Source organism: Balaenoptera ricei, chromosome 1, assembly GCF_028023285.1.
Source record: "Balaenoptera ricei isolate mBalRic1 chromosome 1, mBalRic1.hap2, whole genome shotgun sequence".
NCBI classification, from domain to species: Eukaryota; Metazoa; Chordata; class Mammalia; order Artiodactyla; family Balaenopteridae; genus Balaenoptera; species Balaenoptera ricei.
The window spans coordinates 74,636,795-74,659,007 of record NC_082639.1 but is presented as its reverse complement, the minus strand read 5'-3'; the positions used below and the strand labels follow the sequence as shown (position 1 = coordinate 74,659,007).

The 22,213-nt window shown below is 37.9% G+C and overlaps 1 protein-coding gene across 1 annotated transcript in view; it reads right to left on the bottom strand.

Annotated features, from left to right (window-relative positions):
- The window catches only part of DNAI3 (dynein axonemal intermediate chain 3), an 81,653-nt gene that overhangs the window by 48,486 nt on the left and 10,954 nt on the right, over positions 1 to 22,213 (bottom strand). Inside the window, exons 2-8 of the mRNA XM_059899816.1 lie at positions 21,043 to 21,224; positions 20,342 to 20,446; positions 17,631 to 17,780; positions 16,378 to 16,577; positions 11,166 to 11,282; positions 2,590 to 2,780; positions 1,709 to 1,833 (exon numbers count right to left, since the gene is read on the bottom strand). Of these exons, the coding sequence (XP_059755799.1) occupies positions 1,709 to 1,833; positions 2,590 to 2,780; positions 11,166 to 11,282; positions 16,378 to 16,577; positions 17,631 to 17,780; positions 20,342 to 20,446; positions 21,043 to 21,224 (1,070 nt within the window). The remainder of the gene's footprint in view (positions 1 to 1,708; positions 1,834 to 2,589; positions 2,781 to 11,165; positions 11,283 to 16,377; positions 16,578 to 17,630; positions 17,781 to 20,341; positions 20,447 to 21,042; positions 21,225 to 22,213) is intronic.

Sequence of the window (22,213 nt, the reverse complement as noted above, 5' to 3'; positions counted from 1 at the left end):
GAATTGAGGTGAATTATGTTGGTTTATTAGGTACTTTGTGGATTCTAGAGAAACCTCTACTTTTGAAAATGAAATCTTTTAATACTTTCCTATAGTTTTGATTAGAACAAAGACAAAATTAATCATTTGCATCATATCTTTAAGAAATTATTTGCGTGTCTTTTTAAAGCTATTCTTCAAAATAGAGGAAAGGTTAAAAAAATTTTTAATAAAAATAAATAAATAGAATATAATTAACTTTATAAGTATATTTAACAAAACTATAAATTTTATATGGAATTTCTATCTTAATAAACTGATTACTGATTTCCTTAAGAAACTAAAATATATAAATAACATTTCTATTAAAAAAAAATAGAGGAAAGGAGAGTCTTTCTTTCCTCTTCCTATTTGCCTGGAGGTTCAGCCACACTTCCATGGCATGGAGTGAAGAGTAGTTCTACACTGCTGGAAAATGATAGAAAACACCAGTGAGAGAATGGCACCATACTTGTGGTAAGTAGGCTGACAAGGAAGAATGACAGATCTGTCATTTTGATCTCTGTATCTATGAAAAAGCATCTAGATCCTATAACAGTAAAACTGCCTTAATTCAGATGAATTAGGGAAGAAGGAATAAGGGGACACTAGGGTTTATTAGGGAAAGCCTTAATTATATAATGCTTTATAAAAACAAAATATTATATTTAAGTATGTTGAAAAAACTTAATCTAACACTATAAAGCACCTTCCCCCTAAGCAGAACTCATCTTGAGCAGGTACTGGAAATTGAACACTGCGGGGGCAAACCCAGCCTTTAGCCTTATTTTATTTGGACTGCTGTGTGTTTTGGTTTGGTTTTAGTTGAGCTGTTTAAACATTGGGAGATCACACACAAAATTGCTGGATTCTCTTGACAAGTGGGACCACCTGGCAAGGAAAGCAGAAGAGTAGCTGTTCCCATGGATGGGCTGGGTACCCTCTAGGGCCACAGTCCCCACCATTCCCCACTGTCTCCCACACAGTCATCTTTACTCATTACCATCTCCTACTGGTGATCCTTGGAATTAAGGAAATCCATGTGAAACTAAAATCTCTTTGCATTTGAACAATTAGTACCTAAATAAAGTCCATAAAACAGTTTGCTCTTTAAAATCAATTGAACATTCCTCTTACAATGTTTTTTTTTTAAAATAACATGTTGATTTGTTCAATATATCTTTTCAATAAACTAAGTGTAAACTTAAATTTTGCTCAAATTGAATGATGACAAATTCTGAATTGAAGAAAGCCTAGCTTTATAGGGGTTTACAACATTAAGTGATTATAAAGTATTTTGCAATTAAAACTGCTAAAGACAGATATAGGTGATAGATAGATAGGGAGATATAGATAAACAAACAGATATGGCCATTTACAAAATTTATCAGATAGTGGAATGGATTATCACAAAAACCTTTCTGATAATGTAAGGAGTATGAATACGTGAGCCACAGACATAGTTTTCATATTAGTGTTTAGTGACCATGTTGTTAAATAAATTCAGTTAATAATCAGTCCTTTATATTTATGTAATTTTGTATTACATGTTATATTGTGGTCAACTACGAATATAGACATTAACACCAACAAACGTCAATTACAAAAAAAAAAAAAAAAAAAACTGCTAAAGATATGTGAAAGTAGTAGTTAAAATTTTTAGAACATGTGGATGACTCTCCTTCATTACCTGAGGATGTATGGGATCGGAGAAACTCCAGAAAAGAATCAGTGATGGTTGCAGCAATAGTTTACCAGAAAAGTGGACCCTCTCTTCAAAGGAGAGTCGTACAGCCACCGACACAGCTATTAGCCCTGATAGAAACACAACTAGAAATTAAAATCTGCAGCAACTGTGCATGGAGAAGTGTTTTTAGGTTTTGTTTTCCTACACAGTCACTGTTCATTTCCATTTTGATGAAACTTGTGTAAAAATATTCTACAGGAGACCAAGAGTGTTTTTAGAGCTCTACTGTCTAATACATTGGTTGCCAGTAGCCATGTGTCACTTATTTAGCACTTGAACTCTGGCTGGACCAAATTGAGATGTTCACAAAATAAACAGTGAACTTTGAAGACTTAGTAAGAAAAAAAGATGTGTTGTGTTTCTTTTTTTGTTCTTTTTTGTGAGGAGAGGGCCAATGTTGGGCAGGAAAGGAGGAAGAAAGAGGGCACAGATGGCTCTGTCCATGGTTCCACCCTCACACATTCCTATCCCCTTGGCTGCTGAGCTCTTTAAAGGAGGTGTATCTCCTATCCTGCCCAGTAAGCTGAGAGTCAGGGGGAATGAAGTTCCAGATTTGGCATTGCACCAGCTGGGTGACCTGAGCCAGTCACTTTCCTGAGAGCTCTGGTCCTCTCCTTATAAAGTAGAGACCACAATGTGGTCCCACAAGGTAGCTGGGAGGACACATGATGGAGAGAAGGTGAAGAAAGTGCTTGGCAGGTGCCTGCACTCAGGAATGGAAGTTGTCTCATGGAAAGTGAGCTAGTTTGCAATTCTACATATAAAAGTAACAGATTATTTTAATGTCATCCCAGAAGGGAATCCCAGTCATGATTCTGCCTCACCATAGATGATCGGATGCCAGGAGACACAGGTGATCATCTTCTCCATTAGGTTATGCAGGTCAGTAAAGGACTGGTACTCTTTCAGGTGGGTATCAGTCTTGTCCCCAAAGGTACCTTCTTCTTCTGCCAGGCTTTTCCAGTCATTAATAAATGTATTCATGATTTCATTTTGCTGCAGGGCTATTTCAACACTATTTTGTAAAAGAAAAAAAAAGGAATCAAGATGTTGGATTTTAGTATTCAGTGATACGTCTTTCAGCAGCTCCTCCTGCTTCATTTATACTGAAAGAAAAAGTATTCTCAATTGTATTTGGTAACTAATGAGTAATCCTGTGTGAAATAAATGACTTAAGAGAAAAATAATTCAAGATAGTGTGCTACTCAGAACTGCTTCTAGTGCCAGGAAGCTGTTAGTTGACAGCCTCTAGCATCATCACAACTCGCCTCAGTTTCCCAGCCAAGGTCATGCTTTCTCCCAGTCAATGACTGAGCATGGTGGGGGTACCTTCAAAATGGCGGAGGAGTAAGTCGTGGAGATCACCTTCCTCACCACAAATACATCAAAAATACATTTAAATGTGGAACAACTCCTACAGAACACCTACTGAATGCCGGCAGAAGACCTCAGACTTCCCAAAAGGCTAGAAGCTCCCCACGATGTACCTGGCCGTGTGGCCAACAGCGTCTTGGTGCTCTGGCTGGGTGTCAGGCCTGAGCCTCTGAGATGGGAGAGCCAAGTTCAGGACATTGGTGCACCAGAGACCTCCCAGCCCCACATAATATCAATCAGCAAGAGCTCTCCTAGAGATCTCCGTCTCAATGCTAAGACCCAGCTCCACTCAACAACCAGCAAGCTCCAGTGTTGGACACCCCATGTCAAACAACTAGCAAGACAGGAACACAACCCCATCCATTAGCTGAGAGGCTGCCTAAAATAATACTAAGTTCACAGACACCCCAAAACACACCACCAGACGTGGTCCTGCCCACCAGAAAGAGAAGATCCAGTCTCACCCACCAGAACACAGGCACCAGTCCCCTCCACCAGGAAGCCTACACAACCCACTGAACCAACCTCACCCACTGGGGACAGACACCAAAAACAATGGGAACTACGAACAAGCAGCCTGCTAAAAGGAGACCCCAAACACAGTAAGTTAAGCAAAATGAGAAGACAGAGAAATACGCAGCAGATGAAGGGGCAAGGTAAAAACCCACCAGACCAAACAAACGAAGAGGAAATAGGCAGTCTACCTGAAAAAGAATTCAGAGTAATGATAGTAAAGATGATCCAAAATCTTGGAAATCGAATGGAGAAAATACAAGAAACGTTTAACAAGGACCTAGAAGAATTAAAGAGCAAACAAACAATGATGAACAACACAATGAATGAAATTAAAAATTCTCTAGAAGGAATCAATAGCAGAATAATTGAGGCAGAAGAACGGATACGTGACCTGGAAGATAAAATAGTGGAAATAACTACTGCACAGCACAATAAAGAAAAAAGAATGAAAAGAATTGAGGACACTCTCAGAGACCTCTGGAACAACATTAAACGCATCAACATTCGAATTATACGAGTCTCAGAAGAAGAAGAGAAAAAGAAAGGGACTGAGAAAATATTTGAAGAGATTATAGTTGAAAACTTCCCTAATATGGGAAAGGAAATAGTCAATCAAGTCCAGGAAGCACAGAGAATCCCATACAGGATAAATCCAAGGAGAAACATGCCAAGACACATATTAATCAAAGTATCAAAAATTAAATACAAAGAAAAAATATTAAAAGCAGCAAGGGAAAAGCAACAAATAACATACAAGGGAATCCCCATAAGAAGGGTGTGGCAGGACATATATAAAGTGATGAAAGGGAAAAATCTACAACCAAGATTACTCTACCCAGCAAGAATCTCATTCAGATTCAACTGAGAAATTAAAACCTTTACAGACAAGCAAAAGCTAAGAGAATTCAGCACCACCAAACCAACTTTACAATAAATGCTAAAGGAACTTCTCTAGGCAGGAAACACAAGAGAAGGAAAAGATCTGCAATAACAAACCCAAAACAATTAAGAAAATGGTAATAGGAACATCTTTGAGAAGATAAACAAAATTGATAAAACATTAGCCAGACTCATCAAGAAAAAAAGGGAGAAGACTCAAATCAACAGAATTAGAAATGAAAAAGAAGAAGTAACAACTGACACTGCAGAAAAAACAAAGGATCATGAGAGATTACTATAAGCAACTATATGCCAATAAAATGGACAACCTGGAAGAAATGGACAAATTCTTAGAAAAGCACAACCTCCCGAGACTGAACCAGGAAGAAATAGAAAATATAAACAGACCAATCACAAGCACTGAAATTGAAACTGTGATTAAAAATCTTCCAACAAACAAAAGCCCAGGACCAGATGGCTTCACAGGTGAATTCTATCAAACATTTAGAGAAGAGCTAACACCGATCCTTCTCAAACTCTTCCAAAATATAGCAGAGGGAGGAACACTCCCAAACTCATTCTATGAGGCCACCATCACCCTGATGCCAAAACCAGACAAAGATGTCCCAAAAAAAGAAAACTACAGGCCAATATCACTGATGAACATAGATGCAAAAATCCTCAACAAAATACTAGTAAACAGAATCCAACAGCACATTAAAAGGATCATACACCATGATCAAGTGGGGTTTATCCCAGGAATACAAGAATTCTTCAATATATGCAAATCAATCAATGTGATACACCATATTAACAAATTGAAGGAGAAAAACCATATGATCATCTCAATAGATGCAGAAAAAGCTTTTGACAGAATTCAATTCCGATTTATGATAAAGACCCTCCAGAAAGTAGGCATAGAGGGAACTTACCTCAACATAATAAAGGCCATACATGATAAATCCACAGCCAACATCGTTCTCAATGGTGAAAAGCTGAAACCATTTCCACTAAGATCAGGAACAAGACAAGGCTGCCCACTCTCACCACTGTTATTCAACATAGCTTTGGAAGTTTTAGTCTCAGCAATCAGAGAAGAAAAAGAAATAAAAGGAATCCAAATTGGAAAAGAAGAAGTTAAGCTGTCACTGTTTGCAGATGACATGATACTATACACAGAGAATCCTAAAGATGCTACCAGAAAACTACTAGAGCTAATCAATGAATTTGGTAAAGTAGCAAGATACAAAATTAATGCATAGAAATCTCTTGCATTCCTATACACTAATGATGAAAAATCTGAAAGAGAAATTAAGGAAACACCCCATTTACCACTGCAACAAAATGAATAAATACCTAGGAAGAAACGTACTTAAGGAGACAAAAGACCTGTATGCAGAAAACTATAAGACACTGATGAAAGAAATTAAAGGTGATACAAACAGATGGAGAGATATACCATGTTCTTGGATTGGAAGAATCAACATTGTGAAAATGACTATACTACCCAAAGCAATCTACAGATTCAGTGCAATCCCTATCAAACTACCAATGGCATTTTTCACAGAACTAGAACAAAAAATTTCACAATTTGTGTGGAAACACAAAAGACCCTGAATAGCCAAAGCAATCTTGAAAAAGAAAAACAGAGCTGGAGGAATCAGGCTCCCTGACTTCAGACTATACTACAAAGCTACAAGTAATCAAGACAGTATGGTACTGGCACAGGAAAAGAAATATAGACCAATGGAACAGGATAGAAAGCCCAGAGAAAAACCCATGCACCTAGGGTCAACTAATCTATGACAAAGGAGGCAAGGATATACAATGTAGAAAAGACAGCCTCTTCAATAACTGGTGCTGGGAAAACTGGACAGCTACATGTAAAAGAATGAAATTAGAACACTCCCTAACACTATACACAAAAATAATCTCTAAATGGATTAGAGACCTAAATGTAAGGCCAGACACTATAAAACCCTTAGAGGAAAACATAGGCAGAACACTCTATGACATAAATCACAGCAAGATCCTTTTTGACCCACCTCCTAGAGAAATGGAAATAAAACCAAAAATAAACAAATGGGACCTAATGAAACTTAAAAGCTTTTGCACAGCAAAGGAAACCATAAACTAGATGAAAAGACAACCCTCAGAATGGGAGAATGTATTTGCAAAGAAAGCAACTGAAAAAGGATTAATCTCCAAAATATACAAGCAGCTCATGCAGCTCAATATCGAAAAAACAAACAACCCAATCCAAAAATGGACAGAAGACCTAAATCGACATTTCTCCAAAGAAGATATACAGATTGCTAACAAACACAAGAAAGGACGCTCAACATCACTAACCATTGGAGAAATGCAAATCAAAACTACAATGAGGTCTCACCTCACACCAGTCAGAATGGCCATCATCAAGAAATCTACAAACAATAAATGCTGGAGAGGGTGTGGAGAAAAGGGAAACCTCTTGCAGTGTTGGTGGGAATGTAAATTGATAACAGCCCCTATGGAGAACAGTATGGAGGTTCCTTCAAAACCTAAAAATAGAACTACCATATTACCCAGCAATCCCACTACTGGGCATATACCCTGAGAAAGACATAATTCAAAAAGATACATGTACCGCAATGTTCATTGCAGCACTATTTGCAATAGCCAGGACTTGGAAGCAACCCAAGTGTCCATTGACAGATGAATGGATAAAGAAGATGTGGCACATATATACAATGGAGTATTACTCAGCCATAAAAAGAAACAAAATTGAGTTATTTGTAGTGAGGTGTATGGACCTAGAGTTGGTCATACAGAGTGAAGTAGGTCAGAAAGAGATAAACAAATACTGTATGCTAACCCATATATATGGAATCTAAAAAAAAAAAATGGTTCTGAAGAACCTAGTGGCAGGACAGGAATAAAGATGCAGATGTAGAGAATGGACTTCAGGATGTGGGGAGGGGGAAGGGTAAGCTGGGACGAAGTGAGAGAGTGGTATTGACATATACACACTACCAAATGTAAAATAGATAGCTAGTGGGAAGCAGCCGCATAGCTCAGGGGGATCAGCTCAGTGCTTTGTGTCCACCTAGAGGGGTGGGATAGGGAGGGTGGGAGGGAGACACAAGAGGGAGGAGATATGGGGATGTATGTATATGTATAGCTGATTCACTTTGTTATAAAGCAGAAATTAACATAACATTGTAAAGCAATTATACTCCAAGGAAGATGTTAAAAAAAAAAACTTAAAAAAAAAAAAAGACTGAGCATGGCAGCTGTGGGCACAAGGGCCTGCCAGTTCTGTGCCTGGCAGGACACCTCCAACAGGTTGTCTTCCTCTGCAGCTTCCTGTTGGGTTGGCTGAGAGTTTGTCTGAAGCTCTGCCTGTTCAATCCTGCTTCCCTTCCCTTTATTTTTTACAGTGAACTTCTCAGTAAACTTCTACTTTGAACTTGATCTCATTTGCTTTTTGAAAACTCCAAACTGATAGAAAAGGCAATTTTTCTTAGCCATATTCAGTACCAAATGATCATGTATACTAATTATTGTATTTACATATATATAATTATTATATTAATATATATAATAATTATACTATATACAATTTAAAACAACAAATAAGATATTCTCAAGGGGAGATTTGGAATTTAGAAGTGTGTGTGTGTGTGTGTGTGTGTGTGTGTGTGTGGTGGGGGGGGTGGTTTTAGCTGTCAGAGTGTCTGGGAGGTGCTAATGTGTTTAATTCTGTTACTAAACCTCCCACAATGCATAAGACAGTCCCTAAAATGAAGAATTATCCTGCTAAAAATACTAACGTTGCTCCTTTAAAAAACAGTCTTGGTGCTCTTCTTAGTCCAGGGAACTTGGCTTGACAGGTTCCTGTTTTACAAGTTACTATAATGTTTATTGTCCCTTTATATGTTTAGGCTTGAAAGCTCAGCCTCCTCCCAAGGCCTCTAGGAGCTTTCCCAAAATTAGAATGCCACCCAAGGTTTCACCCTAATGACTGAAAGTCCAAACAAGTTGTTTTTTTTTAATAAATGTAGTAAGTTGAAAGTGGTTTTCAATTATGAATTTCCTAAAATAAGAAAAAAACCCTTTATTTAGATAATTAAATATAAGCAGTAAGTATCCTAATAGATATTCCTAACATATTAAATAAGGGTACCATTTAATACCTGTGTCATTAATCATTACACTACCATTCACTGTGTAATTGAATACTCTTCGGGCTAAATTCTTCTCGTACTTCATCTTTCAAACTGGATGCATTTCCTAGGACGGCAGCATCAGCATGACCTGGAGCTGTTAGAAATGCAAAGCGGCAGGCTCCACCCCAGACCTACTTAGTCAGAACCTGCATTTTAACAAGATGCCCAGGTGGTCCATATACACATTAAAGTTTGAACAACTCTGTGTTTGAACAACCATATGAACAACCCTATGAACAACCCGGAGCTTCAAGGTTTAAGCCCAGTTTCAAGCAGAAGCATTTGTTAGCATTTTCAAAATCATTTCTTTCTGTTTCAGCCTCAACTGTCTTCACAAGGGAGTAATTCACAAAGGAGAAGTGAAGACAGCACCTTTTCTCTGGTTTCCTGTTTCTTGATTTTGGTGTACTCTACCATGTGGTTCCTGAAAGTGATGAACTGGAGGCTGGCAAAGCTTGTTGTCTGAGTGAAAGCCCATGGGTATCGCTGTTTTTTTAACCCCAAAACGAACGTTTCTTAGTTGCTTTGAGAATCCCCTTGAAGTTTCTCTCTCTCCTCTCAGATCATTTTCTTCTTTTGCAAATAATGCTTGCCTTAGGTTTGTTCTGGACAAAATTCTATGAGAAGGAAAGAACTCATTTCTAAAAGAGCTCTCTTCCAGAACAAAACAAGGCTTATTTTAATCTTAAAAAATTAAGTAAACCTTAAACAGTTCTAGAGTGGGAAGCATGGCTGTGATGTAAATGTGGTTTCTTATTTATTCTTGGCCAATGCTGTTAAAATTCCTGTACCAATTTTCCTCTTTCTTCTTATAGTTCTGGCTCCTCCCTCCCACATCTCAAGGAGGGAATTATGAAGCTGTTCACCATCCCTCTCCTTATAAGCTTGGCAACTGAAAGGGAAGAATAAAAGCCCACGTCTAAAGATAATACAGGGACTTCCCTGGTGGTCCATTGGCTATCAGTCCATGCTCCCAATGCAGGGGGTCTGGGTTGGATCCCTGGTCAGGGAACTAGATCCCACATGCATGCTGCAACTAAGGATCCCGCATGCCCGCGTGCTGCAACAAAGATCCGGCTTGCCACAACTAAGACTCAATGAAGCCAAATAAATAAATATTAAAAAAAAAAGATAATACACAATGTAGATAATTGAGAATTGGCTATAGACCATTTATTCCCCTGAAATTGATTGTACATAGACAGACTTCTCATTTTTAATGTCCTTAGGAAAAATTTTAATAATTACTTAATTTTGATATGAGGAAAAGAAACCTCAGGTTTTCTGGTTTCTTTCTAATTGTCTACATAGGAAAAACTATAGCACACTTGCTGTAAGTGAGTGGCAAATAGTTAATAAGCTCTCTTTGAATAATTAGTGAATTTTTGAACCAGATTCTCTCTAGGCTTAGGTAACAACTTCTGAGAGTTGTTGGAATTTTCTTTTCTTTTTTTATTAACATCTTTATTAGATTATAATTGCTCTACAATGTTGTGTTAGTTTCTGCTGTACAACAAAGTGAATCAGCTATATGTATACCTATATCCCCCTCCCTCTTGGGCCTTCCTCCCATCCTCCCCATCCCACCCCTCTAGGTCATCACAAGGAATTTTCAAGACATTTAATCTTAAAATGTTTTCTTAAAAATAAAAATAAAAGAGCTTAACTTGGGCTATATATGAACTTGTCTACCAAATCTTTAATTTTGGGAGGAAATGGTAACCAACCTATTGGTACAACTGGTAGACATGTCCACCATTGGCTCCACTTATCTGAACCCTGATATCAACTTGATGAGACCTTCAAACTCTTACTCTGGTTTAGAAGTCCCCAGGGTCTGCCTAGGGCCTGAATATGAGTGTAGGGGGCATTTTAAAGACACCTCTCTTTCAGAGCCAGTAAGAGTGGCAGCAACACAGGAATTAGAGATAAGGGTGACATATCCAAAAATTACATCTGAACTGACTTCAGATTCTCATTTAAAAGGTATTTTTGTAAATTCCTATCATCATGGTAATGACCATCCTCAACATCCACAACATCCTCACCTTTGTAATCCTGTAAAAATCAATGAAGCTAAGAAGGGGACTGAGGGGTGAAAAAAAAGACTTAGAGGAAACCATGGTAAATAAATGTTAATTTGCCGTTAGGAAAACATCCTCACATGTTCAACTATATACACCTTCCAGGCTGACACTGTTTGGTATGGCCCTAGCTTAGAAGGTCTAGCATGTTGCTTAGCAATAGAAGGGAAAGAAAAGACTGAGAATCTGTAGAATGTGTCACATGCTCATGAGTATCTGATAACTGTCTTCATACTTTCTATCTGTACACCAGGTATAGAGTTGTTTTTTAAGACCTATTATTATAAGTAAACATATACATTTTATGTTTTTTTAAATTTAATATACAATTTTTACCTTATAGACACATTGTTAAGAAACTCAGTCAAAGTCTTTGATTGTCCCAGTGCCTCTTTTTCTTCTTCCGAAAGTTCTCTTGGATAATATTGCGTAGTAGCATTTTTGGGATATGTCCTAATATATTGAAAGAAATCGAATACCAAAAGTTAGATCAAAGACAAGCAAATATGGTCATAACAGGGCAAAGATTTTTCTCTGTGACAATATTAGGATATTAGTTTATACTTAAATTCTACATATTGAATTTTTTCTTTATCCTAGACAATTGATGTTGGCTGCCATTCGAAGTATTTGTGAATTTCTCTTCGACATAATCAACAAGCTCTTTATTGTAAAAAAAATATTTAGTTATCATTTTAAATGTACAGAAAAGTTGTAAGAAGGGTATAAGAAATTCCCATACATTCTTTACCCAGATTCATTAATTATTAACATTTTGTCACATTTGTGTATCATTCTTTCTTCATTTCATTAAATCAGTGTTTCTCAACCAGTGCGATCCTGTTCCATCTTCTCAATCCAGGAATATTTGGTAATGTCTGTAAACAATGTTGGCTGTCACAACTGGGAAGAGCTCCTGGCATCTAGAGGGTAGAGCCCAGGGATGCTAGAGTGCATAAGGCAGCTCTCCCACAACAGAGAATTATCCAGCCGGTAGTGTTGAGGTTGAGAAACTCTGCTCTAAATATACAAAACCTGGAACAAGTTACATTTTGGCAGTAATGGCAGCACCATCTCTGGGAGAAAGTTTATTCCATCCAGTCTGCTCTCAGTGTTCACCTCCACCCTTGAACACAACACATTGTATTGTACCTCTGGGCTTTGTCAGTCTCACCCACTAGACTGAGTGAGCCCCTTGATCTTAGGGTGTGGGGCTGTAGAAAGATCATATGGCAAGTCCTTAAGAGAGTGCACTCTGGTGACAGGCTGCCTGGCTTTGAAGCCTGGTTCTATCACTTACTATCTATGTGACCCTGAGCTAATTATTTAACCTCTCTGTGCCTGTTTTTTCATCCCTAAAAGAAATTCTGAAAGTCCTTAGCTCACAGTGTCATTGTAAGGATTGAATGTGTTAATAGATGCAAAGCTTTTAAAACAGTGCCTAGGACATTTTAAGTGCTCAAAAAAATTAGGTTGTATTTAACCTGTGTTGTTGAACAAATGTCAGGAAAATGTCTCTGAGAGGCAAGTATATTAATGGAGAGTAATCAAACAGAGTGGTAAACAGAGTTTTGTTTATATTTAATTGAACAATTCATTCTTTTTTTCCCTGCCTAGATCAGTATCCATAGCAGAAGACAGAGTGATGGAAAGAAAGAATGTTGGTGCTGGAACCAGAGACTTGGGTTCAGATCTTAGCGTCACCTTTTATTTTCTATCCCACACTAGTACCCTCCAGGTAGGATTAAGTAAGAAATTATATGGTGCCTGGTGGTTTCATCAAAGTAGCAATATGACTGAGTCACTTATTTTTTAAAATGTGATTTGCTTTGTTGTTTCTCAGCAGATCTAGTCATTATTGCTTTAAATTTAAATTATGTTCTAAACATTGAGCTTTCATTTTTAACCTCTTTTTGTCTTAGTTTCTTTGTTTGTAAAATGGAGATGGTGCCTACCTCAGAGGGCAGTTGTGAGGATTAATTGAGTTGATGTGTGCAAAGTATTGATACTTAGAAGAATGCCTGGTATGTGGTAAGGACACTGTAAACATTTGCTTTCATTGTCATTACTCTTTGAACCTCGTCTTTGATTTTGTTTTTTTACTTCTTCCATCACAATCATATATCCCATCTTTTCCACCTAATTTCTGATCTTAGTAAGTGGTACCAGCATTCTCCCAAGTCACCTGGATTTGAACCATTTGAATACCCTTTGATTTACTCCCCCCACCACCCCACTTTGTGGGTCAAGACCTGCCGCTATTTCTCATCTATTCCCTCCGTCTACATAGAAACAACTGTTCATCATTATCAGTCAACATTCATTTGAGAGCCTAATAAATCTAAAGTCCTGTGGTTAGGGTCCCTGTTGTTAGAAGTTCACTCTCCCATTCTGAGTCTACCTCCTGAGTCTACCCTGGCTGACTCATTCTTTTCACTTTTCTGCACTCTGGTAGAAAAATAGAAATCTCTAGTTGTCTTGACTAAGAAATTTTTCTCAAAATCTAAGTTTCTTTTGTACTAATGAATCACCTCTCTCTTTCCTGTCTTACCCTCACTTCTTGGTGTTTAATGATCAATGATGTCCTAATTCTCTGCTGAGACTTGACCACCAATCCTTGTCTTTCTCTTCATCTCTTTTGGTTTGGCCTGTCTATCTGCCTCCCTGGTTTCTGACCCATGTCTTGTCCTGACCCCTTGTACCTATGTACATGTGCTCTAACTTTAACATTACATTTTCATGGTTCCTGATCCTTTGGTTCACAGAGATCTGAAAAGCATGTTTTGTACTATGGTCCACACTGAGGACCCACGATTCTCCTGGTCACAGCCTCTCTCGCTGTATATTTCATGGCTCTTCTCTGAACATTGAACTCAAGTCAGTGACTTTGCACATTCTTCCTTCACTTGATCCTTCTCCTCCTCCTTCCCTTCCTTGGTTCTTTTTCCCCCTCCATTCAGTAAGTATGTGCCAGGAACTGTCCTAGGAGTTGGGGATATAGAAGTAAACAAAATAGACAAAGTTCCAATCTCATGGAGCTTCAGTTCTAAGTGGTGGTGAGGCGAAGGTGAGAGAAGAGAGACAATGCTTGGTGAATTCAAGGAACAAGGAAGCCAGTGGGGCTGGAATGGATGAACCAGGGGAGTTGTGGGAAATGAGGGTAGAGGGGCAGATGGAATTTAGATCACATGAAGCCTTGTAGGTTCCTTCAGGATGGGAAGCCATAGGAGGGTTTTTGTCAGGGACATGATATGACTTGCATTTTAACAGGATTAGTCTGGCTCTTCTATGAAGAACAGAATGTAGGAGGGAAAGGATGGATGGAGAAAGCCCAGTTAGGGTGCATTCCAGTAATCCAGGCAAGAGATGATCATGGCTTGATCCAAGGTGATAGCAGTGAATATGTTTTGAAGATAGACCCAAGAAAATTCAAGGTTTGGGGTCTGAGTAGTTACAAGAAGATCAGTGCCATTTACTGAGATGAGGAAGATTCAGGGAGTTTCAGGTTTGAAAATAGAAAATCAAAAGTTTGTTGTGGGGCATGTTAACTTTGAGACACCTATTAGATACTTAAGGAAGCAGATGAATAAATGAGTGTAGGGTTCAGGGGAGAGATTGAGGTTGAAGGTATAGATTCGGGAGCCACCAGCAAACAGATAATAGGTAACACCACAGGAATGAATAAATTCACCCAGGGATTACGCACAGTTAGAGAAAACATCAAAAGGAGTTAGCTTTGGGGTCCTTTAATATTTAGAAATTGGAAGGAGAAGGATCCAGTAAAAGAGACTGAGAAGGAGCTGCCAGTGAGTTAGGAGAGGTACACTGACTATTGTCCATAAGCCAAGAAGGAGAGATAGTCAACCATGTTAAATACTGCTGAGAAGTGGAGAAAGAGAGTGTCTGAAAATGGGATTAGGCAATCAGACCACTGCAGGTCTTTGGTGACCTTGTTAAGACTAGAGTGGGCAGAATGGAAGAGAAGGTGCAACTAGAGAATGTGGAAAACTGCTGTGAGGAGTTTTGTTGTTAAAAAAAAAAAAGAAAAAGGAAAAAAAAGCAGAGAAAGTAGCTAATAGCCAGAAAGGTTGAAACAGTTTTTTGTTTGTTGGCTTTAATGATGGGAGTTACAGCATTTTGTATTTATACATGTCTCCTCTCCACCCTCTCTTCTTGGTTTGCTGACACCACCTTACTTTATCTGGTTTAATTACAGTAGATTCCCATTTGGCCAATGTCCTCAACTCCAGGGTTTTTTTTTCCCTCTGCATTCCAATACATACTGCCTGGCTCATCTTACTTTAATAGCTTTAATCTTGCCTCTCCCTTGCTTCAAACCTTGCCAAAATTCCCTATCGTCTGCCACAGAGAGTCTGCTTGTCTCTGCTGCTCCCTCCACGCTACCCAGGCTGGTCTCCTTGTGGTCCCATGCAGACCCTGTTCATCCCACCCCCTAGATGTTCAGGTCATTTAAAAAAATCTGGGATGTTTTCCCTTTCTCTATGTCTCCAAATCATATTCAACATTTGTAGCTATCTTTTATAGATCTAAAATTATTTCAAAATAACTTTTTTTAATCCTAAAAAATATGCATAGATTAGCTAAATATGTCTTCAGATTTATACAACATTCAAAGCCGAGCTCAAGTCCCCAAAGCATTCCCTCAGCAATCAATTTTACATCAATTCATTCACTGGATCAATTTCAATTAAATTACAAATTTAATTAATCATTTGTAGCCTCAAAGTGCTCGGGATCTAAGGCAGACAGGTGAGCAGATGAATACAATATGGGTCATCAGTGCTACAATAAAGATACCTCTAAGCTCTAGTGGGAACCCAGAGGAGAGAGTGATCAGCCCTACCTGGAGTTTCCAGGAAGTCACAGAGGAGGGGGTACTGAACTGGAACTTAAAGGATGAGGAGGGGTGGATAAGGTAATGAAGCGCATTTTATGCAGAGGAATAGCAAGGGCAAAGGCAGGAAAACGTTGCAAGAGCAGGTATTCTGGGAGCTGGAAGTAGCTCATAGGCTAGAGCACAGAGGGCTTGTTTGGGAACAGGGCTGGACAGGCAGACAGTGCCTTGTCATGAAGGAAGGGGGACCTTATATGTCATCCTAACGGCTCTGGATGAGTTGGGGAGACATGGAAGAGATTTGGGCAGTAATGAAGTAAAACAATCTGATTTGGTTCGTAAGAATGATCACTTAGGCAGTAGAATAGACAAGTTAGAAGGTGACGGTAATATTTCAGATGAGATGACCAGGTCCCCTTCTCTGAGAGCAGTACTATAGTTATTAACAGCATTGCTCATTTTCCCACTTCATAATCTTTACAGTCTTATATACTTGTATTTCATTTTCCTAGTAAGATTGTTAAAAGGCATTGTTGCTTATAATTAGATCTTCTTGAGCTGAATTACTCTGTGGAGATCTGGCATCACTGTCAATGCGTTTCTATTATACAGATCTCTCAAAGTAATCATGGATGTTGCTGGATTTTACCATAACTGCCTTTGAAAATACATATAAATTCATCGCATACTTACCATCTTGTCTGAGTACTTGTGTCCTTGATTTTGGGGACTACTTGCATGCCAACATCTCTCTCAAGTTGCTTAAGGGTAAAATTTTTATCTGGGTAGGCTCTACATTCAATATAGGCATGTTTTACACTGGAAGCATTCTGGTCACTGAACTTAACTGGGGCACCAAATTCACTTCGTTTTCGAGAAATCATATATGTAATCTGCAACACATGTAAGCAGTACAGGAAACAATCGAGTCTTTGGAGAAAAATGATGTGTGGCCGACAACACTGGTGCTCTGCCCACATCCTCTTGGACCCCTTTGTGTACTTTCTGTGCACCTTTCCAGGTCCCTTTGCTCTCTGTTCCCACAGCCACCAGCTACCTACAGCTATTCTGTGGAGGATGCTCTAGAGCTACCAGGACCACTTTGCCTGAAGGTACAAAGAACAGGAAGTGACTGGCAGTTTATATCCAGGCCAGCAATGGACTGGTGGGAGACATATGTAAGCCCATCTCTTTTGCTTCTGTTTGGGACAGCTCTGAGGTATAATTTACCTAGCTCATAGGCTAGAGCACAGAGGCTGAAGCCTTCACTCTGCCAGAATTTTGTCTGAGAGTGCACCCTTGCAGGGCTTCTGTCTCGGTCCTGCTGCTTTCCTATTCTCTTATGGGGCCCTTTCATAACAAATCACTTGTACACGATTGCTCCTCTCAGGGGGTGGTCTGGGAATGCCACTTGGTTAGTTTCCTAGGGCTGCTGTACCCACATACCACAGACTAGGTTAGCTTAAAACAACAGGAATTTATTCTCTCTTGGTTGTGGAGGCTGGAAGTCTGAACTAAGGTGTTGGAGGTTTGGTTCCTTCTGAGGCGGAATCTGTTCCCTGCCTGCTCCCAGCTTCTGATGTGACGGCCAGCAATCCTAGGTGTTGCTTGGCTTGTGATACATCACTCCAATTTCTGCCTCCGTCTTCCATGGTGTTCTCCCTGTGTCTCTATGTTTTCACAAGAGCGTCTTCTTATAATGACGCCTGCCGTATTGGATAAAACTCCCCTTATTTCCTTTCTGAGGTACTGGGGTTTAGGACTTCAGCTTATCTTTTGGAGGGAGACACAGTCCAGCCCATAACACCCCCAAGACAGTGACCATTCTTCTATCAAAAAAAGCCATATCCCCGCAGCAAACCCAGCAAACCACACTGATCCCTCGGGGATACGTGTTGCTCAGCTATAGGGAGGTGACGGTTAGACATCATATTCAAGCTGCTGACCTCTTTTGTGGATTCTTTAACCGATTCTTCCTCAATTTCTTTTTCACTGCCCAAAGAAACCCATGGTTTACAGATAGGTGGCTTATAAATATATATATCTTCAGGAATATGCTCTTTATATTCTTCTTGTTCTTCTGGAACTTCTGGAGGCTGCAGTAAAATAAATAGGATTCTAAAATATATTACCAGGGCTTCCCTGGTGGCGCAGTGGTGAAGAATCCGCCTGCCAATGCAGGGGACACAGGTTCGAGCCCTGGGCTGGGAAGATCTCACATGCCGTGGAGCAACTAAGCCTGTGCGCCACAACTACTGAGCCTGCGCTCTAGAGCCTGTGAGCCACAACTGAAGCCCGCACGCCTAGAGCCCATGCTCTGCAACAAGAGAAGCCACCGCAATGAGAAGCCCGCGCGCCGCAACGAAGAGTAGCCCTTGCTCATCGCAACTAGAGAAAGCCTGCGTGCAGCAATAAAGACCCAACGCAGCCAAAAATAAATAAATAAAATAAATAATAATAAAATTTTAAAAAATAATATATTAAAAAATAAAATAAAATAAAATATATTACCAGAAAAAACACCTATGGTTACCAAAGGGAAAGGGGGGGAGGAATAAATTAGGAGGTGGGATTAACATATACACACTAATGTATATAAAATAGATAACCAACAAGGACCTACTGTACAGCACAGGGAACTCTACTCAGTATTTTGTAATAACCTATAAGTGAAAAGAATCTGAAAAAGAATATATATATATATATATACACATATGTATATAAAACTGAATCACGTTGCTGTACACCTGAAACTAACACAGCACTGTAAATCAACCATATTTCAATTAAAAAAAAAGAGCTAAATTCAGCAAAATATATAAACATATTACCAAACTTAGGTTATAATTACACATGTATATTTTGCAATAAACTTTGCTTTTATATAAATTCATTAAGCTCTTCCTTATTATTTTTCTTCTTTGTTGGTTCATGCTTTTCAACTATGAGAAGGAAACTATGCAAAAAAAAAAGGAAGAATGACAAAAAAGAAAGAGATCAAGGATATAGAAAGAAGATGAAAGAATCAAGAGGGGAGAGGAAAAAAAGGAAAAGATGTGTGATAAGCAAAAAGCATTTACTGTATGCCTTTAAGAATATGGAATGCTAAAGCTTGATAAAATACAAAGCTAATTTTCTCTGATTTAATGAAATGTTTTTCTGATGAGACGATTATATGTATGAATAAATATGATATCCATTAAATTATAAAGACCAAATGTTTTTTAAACCAAGATGTCTACAAGAAGATATACAGACAGATGAAGATATAGATACAGATACAGATAAAGATATATAGATGTTCACTGCTACTTGATTCATAATAGTGAAAAAATGGGCAACCAAATGAATATCAATAGGGAAAAGGGTTGATACATTGTGGTATAGTCAGAAGATAAAATCTCATAAAACAGTTGCAATGAACAAACTCAATCTACATGTATATGATTCTAAATGTATTAACATGAACAGATCCTAGAATTTTACAATTTGGTGGAAAACAAAGTTGCAAAACAAGTTGTATAATATAATTTTATGTAAATTTTAAATGAATAAAACAATAAAATGTATTATTTGTGGAGCATACATGCATGGTAACAGTATGAAACCATGGACAGAAGACTATATGACAACCTTAGAATAATAGTTCCTTATAGAGAGGAGTTAGAAAAATTGAATTAAGGAGGATATAAGAGGGAGTGAAACATTATCTCTTATATTTTATTTCCTTTCAAAAGAATTTGAAGTAAATATGATAAAATATTAACATTTGTTAATTCTGAGTGGTGACAGTAGAGATATTTGTTTTATCATCTGTGCTTTTCTATACACTTGAAATATTTCACCATAATAAAAAAATTAAAACACAGAAAAAAGCAATCATAAAAATAAAACTGAAAATGTTAAGGCTAACTGAGAAATTATTTCAAATGTAAAAAGTGTTAGATATTTTAAAATTCTATGGCTTTCCTTTATTTTTCTTGCTTATTGGACAACCATACAAACCCCTCTGTCTCCCTCAGTTTGACCAAACCTCCCCATGAGGATGCCAGACCGGAAGGCAAGTGTCAGAAACCTGTTGCCTTTCATGACCACTTTGAACGCAACACCCTGAAGGTGAACTGACTTCCTTTCCTTGGAAACTACCATTCTTTTATTTTCTGCTTATCTTTGACACCCTGTTCCCCTCAATTGCCCAATGACCAAGTTGTCCTTTAAAAATTTTGCTTTTAAATAATCATAGCAAAAATTTATGGAGCACTTAGCTTTGTGCCAGGCACTATACAAAGGGCTTTACCTGCGTCGGCCCATTTAATCCTCACAACAGCCCTACTGGTGCCACCGTTTTGCAGATGAGAGGTTAAGTAGCTTACCCAAAGTCATGGTGATGGCAAGAGGAGAAGCAGGAATATGGGCCAAGGGATGGCCGAGAGCAGTGGTACTCCAGATTTGTTGTTTCCAGTCCCACTGGGTAAATGAAGGGCAAATAAGTAGAGTATCTGCTACCCTGAGATGTCTGAGTTAGCTCACCCTTAGCCCACCTACTCTAGGCCCCAGGGAATCAGAGCTGAACAAGAATAATCATGACCATGTCTGGGGTTCCCCCAGAGGTACCGCTTCCTTCTGACAATCAACAGATTGCTTAGGGTGTGCTTACATTTAAATAGTTTTCCTTGCCCTCTTCAGTTCCAATAAGATAAAAGTTAAGTCCATATTTGAAGTCTTTGTCATAAACAAGGAGAAGCTCATCTCCAGGATATTCCTACAAAAATATAATAAAAAAAAGAAGGTTAATGTTCAGTAGTCATTCAGTTTATACAGATACCGACACAAAATTAATATTTCTTTAATCAATCAATCATAGAAGATAACCACAGTGCTAACCTATGGTTAATAACCCCAAATTGCAAAGTTATTTTATTAACTTACAAAAGCTCTTAAAACACAATGCGTCCAGGGAAATTTACCATGCAATTTTATTTCTAACAGGAAAAAAAGGAAGCATTCCTTTTATTTGGTATTGTGCTCTGTAGCATGTTTGCAGACAAATCAGGACTAAAATTGTGAATTAAATAATTAAAGCAGTATGGGAAAATAAGTGTAGGTTCCCTTTCTAGTTAAAATTGGGCAAGGATGAGCTTTTCTGGGTGTGGAATAAGACAAAATGTCACAGATAGGAGTTTGCTTTTCACAAAGGGTCATCAAGAAGGATTCCCAAGGAGGCATGGGCAAGCTAGCATTTGCCCAAAGTAATGGGAAATGCCAGATTTGAACTCAGAAATCTCTCCAACTTTTGTGATTATGTATCAGGAACCTCTTGAGGTAGGACTGAAAAATAAAGAGGGATACTGTACTTACCTGAATAGTTTTTTTGACTGGGTAGAAATCAGATACTGCAGCTCTGTTTTCAAAGTCCGCAAAAATATCTTCTTTTTTGATAAGTTTATAAGGCTGTTCATCTGTGACATCTTCATCTATTCTGCAGTTAAATATCTCCTGCGTCTTGTTAGTTAACACTAAAGGATAAATTTCTGGATGACCTGGGAAAGGCAAAGTGGAATTTGGACATTAAATATAACCATTTAAAATATTAACACTAGGCAACATGCAATTGTTTGCTTTAAATAATTGCCTTGGTTAAAATTTTAAAAGATTTTAAAATCATTGTTCATATTTTTAAAGTAAGTTTATCCATTATAAAAAATGTCAACAAATGAACTTATTTACAAAACAGAAACAGACTCACAGACTTAGAAAACAAACTTATGGTTACAAAAGGGGAAATGTGGCGGCAGGGAGGGATAAACTGGGAATTTGGAATTAACATATATACACTACTATACTTAAAATAGATAACCAACAAGGACCTACTGCATAGCACAGGGAACTGTATTCAATATTCTATAATAACCTCAATGGGAAAAAAATCTGAAAAAGAATAGATGTATGTATATGTATAACTGAATCACTTTGCTGTACACCTGAAACTAACACAGCATTGTAAATCAATTATACTCCAATATAAAATAAAAAAATTTTTTTAAATGTCAAAAAGATAAAAAGATGAAAATAACAATTACCCATAATTGTATCTCTCAAGAGAGAACCTCTATTAATCGTTTGCTCTATTTCCTTCCAGTCACTCCATATATAGTATCTTAAATGAAATTCTAAATCCTGCCTTTCATACTTACCATTATGTCACTAGAATTTTACTATGACATTATATAATTTTTCTAACGCATCATTTTAAATTAATGTAATTCTATAGCATAATTTTTAACCATTCTATTGTTGGTAAGCATTATATTTTTTCTCATTTGTTTCTAGTGATTATAAATAACTCTACAAACAAATATATAGTTTATAAACTTTTATCACATTTCAAATTATTTTCTTAGGATAGGTTTTAAAAAAATATATTTTGTGTGTGGTTTAACATTATATTTTAAATCTGAAAGAAGACAAAGGTCAAATTCTCAAAACTAATACTTAAGATCTAATGAAGACAGTTATATATGATGAGAAT